Genomic DNA, 14933 nt, shown 5'->3' with positions numbered 1-14933 from the left:
TCGGAAATCACAGTGGTGCAGATTTACAGAGTCTTATACCTTTTGTTTTTCACTATAGATTCTGGCTTGGTTTGTGCAGATTTCCTTAGGACTGAAGCATATTCATGACAGGAAGGTTTTACACAGAGACATAAAAGCACAGGTAGTAAACTTGGGGAATTACAGTTCTTGATTTTACCCAGTCACAAAAATGCATACATAGGAAATTCTTCCATGTTTCATCAACGCATACCAGTTTCTTCTTTATTTGCAGAACATTTTCCTTAGCAATAATGGAATGGTAGCAAAGCTTGGGGACTTTGGCATAGCAAGAATGTTGAACAAGTAAGCATCTTTTTTATGCAATCTGTGTCCTGTACCTAATGCCAGCCCTGAAAAAAATGTCACTGTTCCTAAAGATCAGGCGGAGATTGAAAGTGTGTTGTGTCTAATGCAGTCCAGGGGACTAAGGGTCTGATGCTGCCCTGTGGAAATCAATGAGAATTTTTGCCATAGACTTCAATGGGAGCAGGAAGAGGCCTTAAGACTGCACAGAATGTATCCAGAATGGTACATATTTTATTTTCTTTAAGAGGTGTTTATAAGAAGATAAACCTAAAAGAGCAGCTGAGCTGTCTGGTGGAAGGATGGTCCAGTGGCTAAGGCACTAGTTTACAACTCAGGAGATCTGGGTTCAAGTCACTGTTCTACTGCAGACTTAAATTACTTAGCATCTCTGTGCCTCAGTCCCCCAACTGTAAAATGCAGATAATAGTACTTCCCTGCCTCACAGAGCTGTTGTGAGGATAACTACACTGAAGATTGTGAGGTGTTGAGATACTACAGCAGGAGTGGGCAAACTGCCAGCCATTTTAATCCGGCCCTCGTGCTCACCCTGGGTAGCAGGGTGGCAGGCAGCTCCCGGAAGCAGCGGCATGTCCCTGCTCCGGTGCTCCAGCCAGGGAGCAGGGTCGAGGGCCGCTCCACATGGCTCCCAGAAGCAGCAGCATGACCCCTCTCCGGCTCCTATGTGTAGGGGCAGCCAGCCAACCCTGCTCCAGCTCGGAGCCCCCTCCTCCACCCTGAACTCCTCATTTCTGGCCCCACCCTGGAGCCCGCACCCCCAACCAGAGCCCTCACCCTCTCCCACACCCCAAACCCAATGTTGTGAGCATTCATGGCCCGCCATACAATTTCTATTGCCAGATGTGGCCCTCGGGCCAAAAAGTTTGCCCACCCCTGTACTACATTAACGGGAGCCACATAAATACCTAAAATAGATGGCAGGTGAACCTCATGCTTTGTATCAGTACAGACTTTTTCTACAGTATTTTAATAGTCATCATGGAATAAGAAAATTACAAGAAAAATATTTACTAGTTCATTAACACCATTCATCAAACAAGTTTACTATACAAACATGAATGGCTTAAGCATCACAACTTCCTGGATGCTCGGAAGCATTTTCATCTTCTTTTTTGCAAATGGGGAATCAGAGCCACAGAGAGGCTAGGTGCTAAACTTTCAGTGGGAGTTGCGGGTGCTCAGCACTTCTGAAAACGAGGCTGTCAGTGTCTCAAGTTTGACAGCCAAGAACGAAGGCACCCCAATATTAGTGTCCACTCTTGAAAATTTAGATGTACAGTGATTTGACCAAGGTTACACAGCAAGTCAGTGACAAAGCAGAAAATAGGACGTGCAAACCCTGGGAAGCACTCCCTTCTTTCCGTCCTGGTTTGGGTGGGATACTCACATCTAGGACAACACTGTTTCATGGTTTAATGGATATATTGCAAAACCACCTGGTGCGTCATAAAATCTTGCTGCACGGTTGTCTGCTTTTAAAATCCTGTATTAGTGATGATTAAAGCTATGATTTTTTCATGGAGGTTATGGGAGCCACAGAATCCGTGATGATCAAAGACGTCTGTGCTGTCAGCCCTGTCAGCTGGGAGCTTCAGGGTCCCACTGCCTCCCACAGTAGCAGGGAGCTGTGAGATATGCCTGGCACCTGAGGCAGCAGGCCCCCAAGCTCCAAACTGCCTTGGCAGTGGGGGTACCCTGCAACTCCCGGCCACCACAGGCAGAGGCTACCCCACAGCTCCCTGACACCTACAGTGGGGCAGGGGGACCCTGGAGCTCTGAGCCCCCACAGGCCACCCTGCAGCTGCCCAGCCACTTCCAATTTATCATGGATATTTTTAGTAAAAGTCACAAACAGGTCACAGGCAATAAAGAAAAATTCACAGAAGCCCGTGACCTGTCTCTGACTTTTACTAAAAATATCCATCACAAAATCTTAGCCTTAGTGATAACCATTTCTCCAGGAATGGTGATTGCAACACTGATATGGGGTGAGGAGAGAGAGAATTCCTGAGCTTTATATTGGAACACAGGCATGCTCCACTATAGAATTACACAACCATTTTAACAGAGAGCTGGAGAGTGTTTTAATTTTGTCCCTGCAGTGTCTAAGGCCTGGTCTACACTGGGGGTGGGGTCGATCTAAGGTACGCAACTTCAGCTACGCGAATAGCGTAGCTGAAGTCGAAGTACCTTAGTTCGAATTACTTACCCGTCCTCACGGCACGGGATCGATGTCCGCGGCTCCCCCATCGACTCCGCCACCGCCGTTTGCGGTGGTGGAGTTCCGGAGTTGATGGGAGCACGTTCGGAATTCAATATATCGCGTCTAGATGAGACGCGATATATCGAACTCCGAGAAATCGATTGCTACCCGCCGATATGGCGGGTAGTGAAGACGTACCGTAAATTAATGTACTAAACTGGCATTCATATACTTTTGAGCAGAAATTATAGCCGCTATGTGCTCTTTTCCTGGTTACATACAAGCCCTTTCCCCCACTTTTAGAATAAACTCTTTATCACTTAAGTTTCTTTTGTTTTCTATCTTTCATTAGTACTATGGAGCTTGCCCGTACCTGTGTAGGGACACCCTACTATCTATCACCGGAGATCTGTGAGAATCGACCATATAACAATAAAACGTATGTATCTAAAGATATGTTTGCTTGGATGCTTTCTTCAACCATATGATGAAACATGCGTGCTTGAAAACAGGAAGTTATTTGCTTTGATAATCTCATGACTTAATATTACAACTGCATTTTTATTTTCATAAACATGTTTGCAACTACTTATATTTTAATCTTCTTACTTACATTTGTAATACTGTCAGGTTGAAAATCAATTCTTTCCTTTGTTTCCTCTTTGTGATTTTATTCCACTGTGTGTCTAATGTGCAGTAGCTGCCAGAGATGTGGCTCCTTTTAGTTGAGTTTGGAAAATGTTAATAGATTGAGTATTGATTGTTAAAAATATTCTACAAAGAACGGTGCTAGATTGACAGTTCTGTACAGTGAAAGCCCCTGTTTTCAGTAACCCTTATAGAGTTGTCTGCAGAGGAGGCAGATATGCCTGAGACTTGTAGAGACTCACTGAGAGCCACCAAAACATTAGGTGCTGAGGGTTGAAGAGTCATGGGTTATGGGGGACTATGTACCCCTATTCTGTGTGGGAAGTTTGACTTCAGATCAGAAGAGCCTTTATTCCAGATAGATACCTCAATTTCAAAGCTCTCAAGGGACTCCTCAGACTGCTCATCTCCCTTGCAGTCTCCTTGGCTGTCAATCAGACAGAGAGAGCCTACCCCTTCCCTGTGCAGGAACGTCCCTGCTTGTGGCATCGTACCCCAGTGACAGGGCTGCCATCTATGACAATAAGAGGGGAAAGTCTAAGGTATTCATTTATTACAATGCTGGATGTGATATAGAAAAATATGTAGAGTAAAGGGCTCTACCTCTGGGGATAGAGCTGTGTGGCCACAGATCGGCTCTCCAACCGCCTCTGTGTGGATCTCCATTCCCAGATTCACCTAACTCTCTATGGATTCTAAACCTGACCAGCTCATTCAGCTCAGTCTGTATCCAGTGAACGGATCTCTCAGGGATCTGTACTACAGCTACAAGTACCACTGAAAATGAAGAGGCAGTTGTTTATATTTATACTGTCAGGCAGGCAAACATGATAGGCAAAAAGAAGCACTGCAGTGAATGCTGAATATCTTTATTGCATCTCCAAAGTAATATTCTTCAAGAACTATTTTACGCTACTACAAGTGCAAACTGTTGACACTAGCCCATCAGTTCTACTCTTGGTCCGGACACTTGAAGGTAATAAAGTAGTAGTATGATTGTAATTGTTATTTATACTGCACCATCATCGTGCATGGTGTATAAATAATTTTTTTTTAAAAGGCACCCCGTTATGTACTTCAGAAACCAGAAAAATTAACAAAGAATCCTGTGGCACCTTATAGACTAACAGACGTTTTGCAGCATGAGCTTTCGTGGGTGAATACTCACTTCGTCGGACTTGCATCCGACGAAGTGGGTATTCACCCATGAAAGCTCATGCTGCAAAATGTCTGTTAGTCTATAAGGTGCCACAGGATTCTTTGCTGCTTTTACAGATCCAGACTAACACGGCTACCCCTCTGATACTTGACAGAAAAATTAATTCGTCTTTGAGTGATTGCTCATGTGCATTCCACAGTAGGTGTGCATGCTCGCCATGTGCACTGGTGCCGAAAGTTTTTCCCGTAGCAGTACCTATAGGGGAGCGCCCCTAGCGACCGCTGGAGTGGCAGCTCTGTGGTGTGGTATAAGGGGCTCTGTGCGCTCCCCCCACCCTCAGTTCCTTCTTGCTGCCAGTAAAGGTGTGTTGGAACTGCTCTGCTCCAGCTTGGCTGCAGCTTCCCTCTTGAACTCTTGTTCATTCATAGTTAGTAGTACCTGTAGTTAAAGTAGTTTAGTTTAGTGCGCCCGGGTTGGGGCATGCCCCGTGCCCCAGGCTATAAGTTGTGCGACACTTGCAGGCGGCTGATGCCAGTGCATGATCTGCATGTGGACTATTTACACTGTCTGGGGGAAAACCAGCTCAGCGATCACTGCAAGATTTGCAGAGCCTTCAAGCCCAAAGGGACATTTGGCTCCGAGCCATTCTGATGGAGTTGGCGTTGACCCTGACTCCAGTGCGCTGTTCCAAGTTGGCACCGAGTACCACGGCATCGGTGCACAGTGACCCTTCAGTGCCTTCCACCAGCCGGCACTGCTCCCAGTCCGCAGGGCACGCCAAAAATTCTAAGAAGAGGTCTTCTTCACCGCGACACCAGAGCAAGACCGGGGGAGAGACTAGACCCACATTGGGCAGTTCTTGATCCCTGCTGGCCTCCAGGCATCTGACTCAGGTTGAGCAAAGCAGCCCAGCCCACTCTGCGCCGACCTGCCCAGACGTCCGGGTGCCCTTCACGCCCTGCAAGCAGCCCGGGACGTTATGTCTCTGCTGGTACCAGGGGCACCACCACTGTTGGCTTCCTAGTCCAGAGGCAAGCCACCGCTTGGATCTCCACAGTCGCTGCCTTGTCGGTACCGTTCGCAGTCTAGGGAATGTTCCCGATGCCGTTCGCCACTCAGCGACTGCCCCGTGCCGGTTCCCATCGACTCCCACCAGATTGTCTGTCTGGGTACCAACTGGAAGGGGTTCCAGGCACCGCTCCACCTCGAGGGACCGTAGACCTTGCGAGGAGAGCATGCCCTGTTGAGACCGGGACAGACAGCACTAGAGGTCCTCGTCTCCATGAGGCTATCGTAGCCCATTGCTGTACGGGTATCAATGCCGTTCCCATTCTTAGTCTCGCTCCAGGACCCCACCATGCGACTGCTCCCGCAGTCCCAGGTGTCGATCGCTGGTACTTCCCTGTCGCAGAGCCCTTCATAGAGCAGCTGCTACCGGTGGTACTCCCACTCCTGCATGCCAGGATCACGGTCTCGTGGTCAGCACCGTTCCTGATGCCACCGCTCCTCCCAGTCCCGGGACAGTGGCAGGTTGTACGCCAGCCCGGCCTCCCTTCATAGTCGTCAGTCGATGGGACAGGATAGTCAGGCTGAGCAGCCTGCTCCACCGGTGCCACAGCAGGTGAAGTGGCACCGGGCTCCTTGGCCGGCACTGTGATACCAATGTCCCCGTGGCCCCTGACACAGCCCCCGGTGGTGGCTTGCTTGGTGGCCGGGGCCTCGGAGAGACCATTGGCCTCCCTATCTTAGCCTCCCAGGGTGGCATCAAGCCTCAACTTCAAGCCAAGATGGTAGAGGAACCCTCGGACTCCCTCTTCTACATCTTCTTGGCCTCGGCACCGGGCAGGGTGGCCCTCCCACTCCACAAAGGGGTGGCAAAGCTTTAAAACACCTTGTGGCAAACCCTGGCTTCCTTGCCCCCCATCTCTAAGAGGGAGGAATGGAAATACTTTGTGCCCGTCAAGGGGTATGAATACCTGTACACCCACCCTGCCCCCAATTCCCTGGTGGTCAAATCGGTCAACCACAGGGAGAGGTACGGTGTGTCATGAATAGTTAGTAAAGGGTTAAAAATAGTACCTGGTAGGCACCTGACCTGAGGACCAATCAGGGAAGAGAATTTGAAATTTCTAGGAGGGAACTTTTTCCCTCTGTTGCTGTGTGTTTTGTCTTTAGCCGTCTGGAGTTACAAGAGTCCAGACGATTTAATCAAGTCTCTCAAGTTCTAGGGTGACCAGACAGCAAGTGTGAAAAATCAGGACAGAGGGTGGGGGGTAATAGGAGACTATATAAGAAAAAGCCCCAAATATCGGGACTGTCCCTATAGAATCGGGACATCTGGTCACCCTACTCAAGTTCCACCTTTCTGAACTAATTTCTTCTAGCCAAGATAGTGAGTATTAGAAAGATACGTTGTGTCTTAAACTAATGATCCTATGTTTGCAATTCTGTGTGTTTGTTATTGATTATTCTTAATTCTGCTTGTACTGGTTGTACTGAGAAGGAGAGGGGATTCTCTCCAGAACTTAGCAAGGTTATACCCTATGAGTGTCCAGCTTGGACTCATAGAGATTCTGTATTTTCTTGTTTTTCTTTTAATAAATTCTTTCTATAAAGATTTGATTAAATCCCTCTACTTTGAATACAGGGGAGGGGCTAAGACGGTCTCTCTCGGTGGTGAGACAGCTTATCTCCGGGCAGAGAAAGGAGGGGGAAGAGAGAATTCCTCCTGGGTTTGATTCAAGCAGTTTGAATCAGGTATCTCTTTCCAGTGGCTAGGAGAGAGGGAGGGGGGAGGTTTCCCTCCTGTGAGTGGATCTGTATTTCCCCAGGGAACGTCTCTGGAAAGGGAGGGGGAGGGGGAATACAGGGGTGTCTCGGCCCACGTAATCGACCGAGTGGTGGCAGCCTAAAGGAGACCTACCCTAGGATTTTAGGGTGGGGGAAGACATGCGGGTCCTCACTTTGAAACCCCCCAGTTTCAAGTGAGGGTAGACTCTGACAGGGTGAACCGGCCCTTACTCAGAAAAATAAAGACTTAAGGAGGATGGACTTATTCGGGAGAAAGGTTTATTCATCCTCAAGTTTCCAGTTAAGGGTGGCAAACCACCAAGCCCTCCTGGGGAGGTATGAGTTTATTTGTGACAAGAAGGAGTTCAAAGCTCTGGTGGAGGAGGGTACAGCGGCTGCCAGGGCGACCCTTCAGGCAGCATCAGATGCCCCTGATACGCCTGCACGGTCTATGGCCTCGGCGGTGTCTATGAGGAGGGCATCGTGGCTCCTGCTGTCTGGCTGTCCAGAGAGGCACAGAAGTCCTTGCAGGACCTTCTGTTCGATGGCAAGGCCCTGTTTGCGGAACAGATGGACGTGAAATTGCACGGCCTGAAAGATTCCTGCACAAGGCTTAAGACCCTGCCGGGACCAAGTTTAAGCCGCAGCACGCTCCCACCCAGGCCAGAAAACCCGGCCTCAAGTGTTTTACATCAACAGGCAAGGCGGGGCTCGCTCCTCTGCTAGGAAGCCCTCAGTTGTGGGACTTCTGTATAGCCCACGATATTTGCCTACAAGCCCAGGCACCCGGAACTCGCGGGCGGATCACCTGAGCCGAGATTTCTCCTCTCAGCATGAGTGGTCACTACACCCAGAGGTGGTGCCCAGGATTTTCCAAGAGTGGGGCACTCCCCAGGTGGACCTGTTCGCGACACGTCAGAAGTGCCGGTGTCCCTGCTTCTGCTTCAGGGAGGGGTTGGGCGCAGGCACCATCTCCGATGCCTTCCTCCTGTGCTGGTTGGGCCAGCTTCTCTATGCCTTCCCCCCCCATTCCCGCTGATCGGCAAGGTCTTGGAGAAGATAAAAACTGAGAGGGCCCGGGTGCTCCTGATTGCCCCGGCACGGCCCAGGTGACATTGGTACAGGACTCTCACAAGCCTGGCAGTCGCCCCCACGTGACCGTTATCATCCTGCCTGTACCTGTTCTCCCAGGACCAGGGCTGCCTCCTCCACCCCAATCTAGTTGCACTCCACCTGATAATGTGGCTGCTCAGTGGTTAGGCCGGGAGGAACAGACATGCTTGGAAGGGGTTCAGTACATCCTCTTGGAAAGAAGATGGCCCTCCACACGTTGGGCCTATTTGACAAAGTGGTCTCAGTTTTCGGTGGGCAGCAGATTGGGGTGTTTCACCCATGGCGGCTCCGATCCAGCTCATTTTAGACTACCTCCTTCACCTTAGAGCCCAGGTCCTAGTGCCCTCATCCGTCAAGGTGCACTTGGCAGCCATATCAGCCTTCCATCCACTGGTGCAGGGCCACACGATAGTCTCCCAATCTATGACAGGCCGATTCTTCAAGGGATTGGATTGTCTTTTCCTGTACGTTAGGCCCCCCAGTCCCACAGTGGGACCTGAACTTGGTGCTGGCCTGGTTGACAGGTCCCCTGTTTGAGCCACTAGCTACGTGCTCCTGGTCACACCTCTTGCCCCCGTACATGGTGTTCCACAAGGATAAGGTCCAGCTCCGACCACATCCTTCGTTCCTCTCCACGGTGGTCTCCACCTACCACATGGGTCAGAACATCTTCCTGCCGGTGCTTGGTTCCAAGCCCCATGTGTCCAGTGAGGAGCGCCGCCTCCACATGCTGGATGTGAGGCGAGCTCTGGCCTTGCAGCTGTTCATTGCCTCAGCCAAACGCATGAGAGGTCAGCCAATCTCTACTCAGCGACTCTCCAACTGGATCACCTTGTGTATTCGTACCTGTTATGACCTGGCTGGATTCCCCCCCACCCCCCCGCTGCCGATTGTGAGGGCACACTCGACAAGGGCGCAGGCCTCATCGGCCAGCTTTTTAGCCCATGTTCCCATTCAGGACATTTGTAAGGCTGCCACGTGGTCTTCGGTTCAAACGTTCATCTCACGTTATGTGATCATCTCCCAAACTGGGGAGGACGCCGGGTTCGTCAGGGCTGTGCTCTGTCCCGAGAGTCTGTAAACTCCTACCCACCTCCAACAGATACAGCTTGGAATCATCTATTGTGGAATGCACATGAGCAATCACTTGAAGAAGAAAAGACAGTTACCTTTTCTGTAACTGGTGTTCTTTGAGATGTGTTGCTCATGTCCATTCCATGACCCGCCCTCCTTCCCCACTGTCGGACTTGTCTGGCAAGAAGGAACTGAGGGTGCGGGGAGTGCAGCGCCCCTTATACCACTCCAAGGGTCACTAGGGGCGCCCCCCTACCGGTACTGCTAGGGGAAAAACTTCTGGCACCTATGCACGTGGCAAGCACGCACACCTATTGTGGAATGGACATGAGCGACACATCTCGAAGAACACCAGTTACAGAAAAGGTAACTGTCTTTTCCAGGTTAGATTTGGCACAAATCTCTCTACAAATTACAGTATTAACAACTTTTCGTGAAGTATCTTCAAGTAGTTTGAATGCTGAGGTGAGCGGATTGTACTATACTTATGAAAATGTTAGAGGCGTTCTCCTGACATTTGAATGGGTTTCATCCACAGAGATATTTGGTCTCTTGGCTGTGTCCTCTATGAGCTGTGCACTTTAAAGCATCCGGTAAGTATATTCACAATCTGACTAATATCATATTATTTCAAAAAAAGATTGAACAAGGCAGAAAATTGTTGCAATGAGAGTATTTCAAAGACAGCTGTTGGAAGGAAACATTTGCAATTTAATGGAGTTGGTATTAGAATATGCGCCTCAATTCTTTACTTTAATTTCTCACATGAAGTCTGTTTTGGGCATATTGAAACAAAGTGAAATGTACACACAGACACACTGTGTTCTTCCACATAGCACTGCTATTTTTATTCTAAGTGTGTTCACCTCCAACACACTTAGGCCAGATAAACTTCGGAATCATTCCTTTTTAGGTGAGAGCTGTCCTGGAGCTAGGAATTGGGAGGTAGAAGCTTCAGAAAATCCAGTGTGGACCAGTGACAAAGCCCTAGCCTTTAGGAAGGCACTGGCATCTCAGCTAATTAGAATTAAATGGCAAAGTGGGAGACAGTGGAAGAAATCATTGTGTGCCTTTTATCCTAGAGGATCCCAAGGCATTTTACTAACTTTTATGTATAAGAATCAACCAGCATTAAAATGCATCTGTCTTTGGAATGGAACATGGCTACTGTTTAACAGTGCACAGCGACACTGTGTAAGTGACAGGAAATGAAGAAGAATATCTTGTCCAAATGAAACTGCAATGGGAATTTATGTATGAAGATATACTAAAGGAAGAACTAAAGCCAAACTTCAAACTTGGGTGCTTAAATATGGCTTTAGGTGCCTAACTTTAGCCGCCCAAGTTTGAAAATATTGATCTAATTTATTGCAGATTTTGAAATCCAAATTCATGTAGAGTTCTTGGAAACATTTTCCAAACACTTTGATTTGATATGGAAGCATTTTAATGCCAGAAGAAACTAGACACAACGTATTACAGGAAGGAGCATTCCTTTGATTGGTGCTCCGCTCTTGAGCTTTGTGTGGAATAGAAAGTAAAGTAGAGGCTGATCAGAGTGACCGGAGAGGACCAGCTTCATGGAAGCAGCAGAAGCTAAGCTCCCACTCTGCCTATAAAATCATGTAGATGTCACACAGAGCAGTATTGATTGAGGGGGCAGAAAGGCTGGCATGGGAACGGTACTGAGAAAAGTCCCAGGTACCCTCCCTTCTTGCTGCAGTGATCTTGCTACTGATTTTAAATGGCAGTGTGCAGTCATTACCTCTTATATCAAGTGGCAGTAATTATTATTGAGTGATATATTTTATTGTTCAGTTTGAAGGCAACAGTTTACACCAGCTGGTGCTGAAGATCTGCAGAGGACATTTTATCCCAGTGTCTCCAAAGTATTCCTATGACCTGAGGATTTTAATTTCCCAGCTGTTTAAAATATCTCCAAGAGATCGACCATCTATCAATTCCATATTAAAGAAGCCCTTCTTGGAGAAGCGCATCACCAACTACTTGCCCCCTGAGGTGAGTTTCTTGTGCTGCTGCCAGAACTTTGACACATCCTTATTCTTTTTTTAATTAGTCTACAAGTTTGGTTGATAAAGGTAATAGTATTGACATAATATGCGTAGACTTCTGCAAGGCATTTGACTTAGTACCGCATGACATCTTGATTAAAAAACAGCACATTAAATGGATTAAAAGCTGGCTAACTGGTAGGTTTCAAAATGTAATTATAAATGGGGAATCATCAGCAAATGGGTGTTTCTAGTGGGGTGAGTCCCATAGGGATTGGTTCTTGGACCTATTAAACATTTTTATTAATGACTTGGAAGAAAACACAAAATTGTCATTGATAAAGTTTGCAGATGACGCAAAAATTGGGGGGTGTGGTAAAAAAAAAAAGCAGAGGCCAGATCACTGATGCAGAGCAATCTTGCTCGCTGGTAAGCAGGACGCACAGTATGCATTTTAATATCGGTAAATGTAAATGTATACATCTAGGTACAAAGAAATAGCCTGTACTTACACCATGGGAAATTCTATCATGGGAAACAATGACCTTGAAAAAGATTTAGGGGTTGTGATGGATAATCAGCTGAATACTGAGCTCCCAGTGCAATGCTGTGACCAAAAGGTCTAAGGCCATCATTGGAGGAAGCTTGAATAAAAGTAGAGAGGTTATTTTACCTCTGTATTTGGCACTGTGCGACCTCTAATGGAATACTGTGCCCAGTTCTGGTGCCCACAGTTCAAGAAGGATGTTGATACATTGGAGAGGGTTCAGAGAAGAGCCATGAGAATGATCAGAGGACTCGAAAACCTGCCTGATAGTGATATAGCTCCATGAGTCTATTTTGCTAAACAAAGAGAAGGTCAAGGGATGATTTATTACAGTCTACAAGTACCTACATGGGAAACAAATATTTAAAAATAGGTTCTTCAATCTAGCAGAGGAAGGTGTAGCACAATTCAGTGGCTGGATGTTGAAGCAAGACAAATTCTGATGGGAAATAAGGTGTAAATTTGTTAACAGCAGAGTAATTAACCATTGGAACAGCTTACACAGGGTCATGGTGGATTCTCCATCACTGGCAATTTTTAAATTGATTGGTGGTTTTTCTAAAAGATATGCTCTAGGTTAGGAGTTCTCAACCTTTTTCTTGTAAACCCCCCGCCCAACATGCTATAAAAACTCCACGGCCCACCTGTGCCACAACAACTGGTTTTCTGCATATAAAAGCCAGGACTGGCATTAGGGGGTAGCAAGCAGGGCAACTGCTTGGGGCCCCACGCGACAAGAACCCCCTGTGAAGATAAGTTGCTCAGGCTTCAGCTTCAACCCCAGGTATCGGGGCTCAGGGCCCTGAGCTTCAGCCCATACGGTGGGACTTTGGCTTTCTGCCGTGGGCCCCAGTGAGTCTAATGCTGGCCGTGCTTGGCAGCCCCCCTGAAACCTGCTTGTGGCCCCCAGGGGGCCCTGGACCCCTGCTTGAGAGCCACTGCTCTAGGAGTTATTTTGGGGGAAGTTCTATGGCCTATACATACAGAAGATTGGACTAGATGATCACAAATAGTACCTTCTGGCCTTGAAATCTATGAATCTATTAAACAAGGTGCAGCACAGACAGTTGTAACAGATACTTTTTGCTTATAGGTAATACATGAAGAATTCAGTCACACTGTTATACATAAAAAAAGACCAGCAGCACAGCCTGTAGCCAAGTTGGTGCAGGGTAAGTCTTGTTTTATGACATAATAATAATAAAATACATACATTATTATAAATTAATGTTGGTTCTAAACTAATCTTAGTACTATCCAGAAGTGAAGATGTGTGATAAGGTTTGAGGACTTCAATAGCTCAGACACAGGTTTGATACAGGAGTGGGTGGGTGAGATTCTGTGGCCTGCATTGGGCAGGAGGTCAGACTAGATGATCATAAGAGTCCCTTCTGACCTTAAAGTCTATGATTCTATGATAATTGTTGTGATGGACTTACCTTTTTCAGCAGTTTTTAATGTGACTTGCACATCAAGGGATTGATTTAGCATCGCTAATGTAGGGGCGGAGAACTTCACCAGCAGAGACACTCCACCCTGGAGGGAGGACAAGCATTGTTTACACCACTGCCCTATCCAGATATTCCACCAGTGAAAGGCAACTTCCATTGAAATCCAGGTCACCATAGAAGCTCAGCTGGTGGAAGCTGTCGTGGGGATGTGCTGAACCCGTGGTTTAAAATAACTTTTGTGGTTAAACTTAATATAATTTACAAAACTGAGGGACTGCTATAACTTGCAGCTACCTGTAGTTCAAAGCCATTGTTGGAAGAAGTGTCCTTGCTTGGCTCTGCCAAGGTACCCCAGTCCTATCCTGCAAAACACATGCTATTGCAGTGCTGCACTTTTCTGGGGCACAGACCACTATTTGTTTTACGTTACACAGTGATTTTGTCATATGAACAAATGCCCTCTAAGGAGCACTCCTTCCTCATCACCCACAAGAAAAGTCAATAATAATAATTATTTAAAAAACCAAACATACCTTTGGACTATTAAGTGCACATGCCTAACTAACTGAACACGTACTCTTATTGCTGTAATCCTTGCTCTTCCTCAACTCATCTATCATTAGATTTTAAGTTTATCTGGGCAGGGTCATTGTGTTGCTATGTATTGTGCAAAGCACTGAGCACACTTTTGTGTGCTGTAAAAATAAATAATAATAATCTCATTTGTACTTGTGGCACAAATAAAACATCTCAATAGTAACATGACAAATACATTGTATTATTTTGTCAGCTGACAGCATTTTGCAAAATAGCATAATACATTAGATCAAAATGTGAAAGACAACAATGTTGGATTTGTAACTGACACCCACTGGTAAGTCAGGTATACATACCCAATCTGTGGTGTTCAGTATATCACAAATACTCCATAATGTTACTTATAGAAGAACAGAAGTTAGTTAAAACAAATTTGCAGACATAGATATTGGTTGGTTCTTTTTTTATTTGTTTTTTAACTTCTAGGAATTGTGGGTAACATTTTCAGATGTTCCAGAGTGACTTAGGGGCCAAGTCCCATGTTCCAATGGGACTTAGGCACTGAGGAGCATACGTATCACTGACTTTCAATTAGATTGATGCTCCTTGGTGCCTGCATTATTTTTGGAAAAAGGGACTTGGCTCCTAAGTCACAGAAGCATTTTTGAAAATTTTATCCATAAGCTTGGATGCTAGTTGCAATAAATCCCCTAGTCATGATACTCTTTGCAGTTGACAGTCCGTACTCAGGAGAAACTTAGGACTATATTAACAGTCTACTTCCTTCTCACAAAGGGCACCACCTCTCTTCATTAGTGTTGAGGTCTTTGCAATGGCACTGACTGTGAGACTCAAATTGGAGTGGCTTACAGTCCTCTTAATTTACCTGGGGCATAGATAAATTGAATTTCTCATTTTGCAGCTCTTTTTTCTTACGGTTCTGAAGAACTATGGTGAAGTGTTGTCTAATGGTTAGAGGACTTGACTGAGGGCCAGATTTACAAAGGTATTTTGGGGTCTACAGGTGCAGCTAGGCATCTAGTGGGATTTACAG

The 14933-nt window shown here is 46.7% G+C and overlaps 1 protein-coding gene across 3 annotated transcripts in view; it reads left to right on the top strand.

Annotated features, from left to right (window-relative positions):
* NEK5 (NIMA related kinase 5) overlaps positions 1 to 14933 on the top strand; it is a 50237-nt gene that overhangs the window by 8484 nt on the left and 26820 nt on the right. For all 3 annotated transcript variants that reach the window (XM_045014612.1, XM_045014622.1, XM_045014603.1), the window contains exons 5-10: positions 59 to 142; positions 254 to 324; positions 2901 to 2987; positions 9871 to 9925; positions 11151 to 11351; positions 12985 to 13063. In XM_045014612.1, the coding sequence (XP_044870547.1) occupies positions 59 to 142; positions 254 to 324; positions 2901 to 2987; positions 9871 to 9925; positions 11151 to 11351; positions 12985 to 13063 (577 nt within the window). The remainder of the gene's footprint in view (positions 1 to 58; positions 143 to 253; positions 325 to 2900; positions 2988 to 9870; positions 9926 to 11150; positions 11352 to 12984; positions 13064 to 14933) is intronic.

The sequence above is a fragment of the Mauremys mutica genome, chromosome 1 (assembly GCF_020497125.1).
Source record: "Mauremys mutica isolate MM-2020 ecotype Southern chromosome 1, ASM2049712v1, whole genome shotgun sequence".
Lineage (NCBI taxonomy): Eukaryota > Metazoa > Chordata > Testudines > Geoemydidae > Mauremys > Mauremys mutica.
This window is presented reverse-complemented; position numbering and strand designations above follow the sequence as displayed.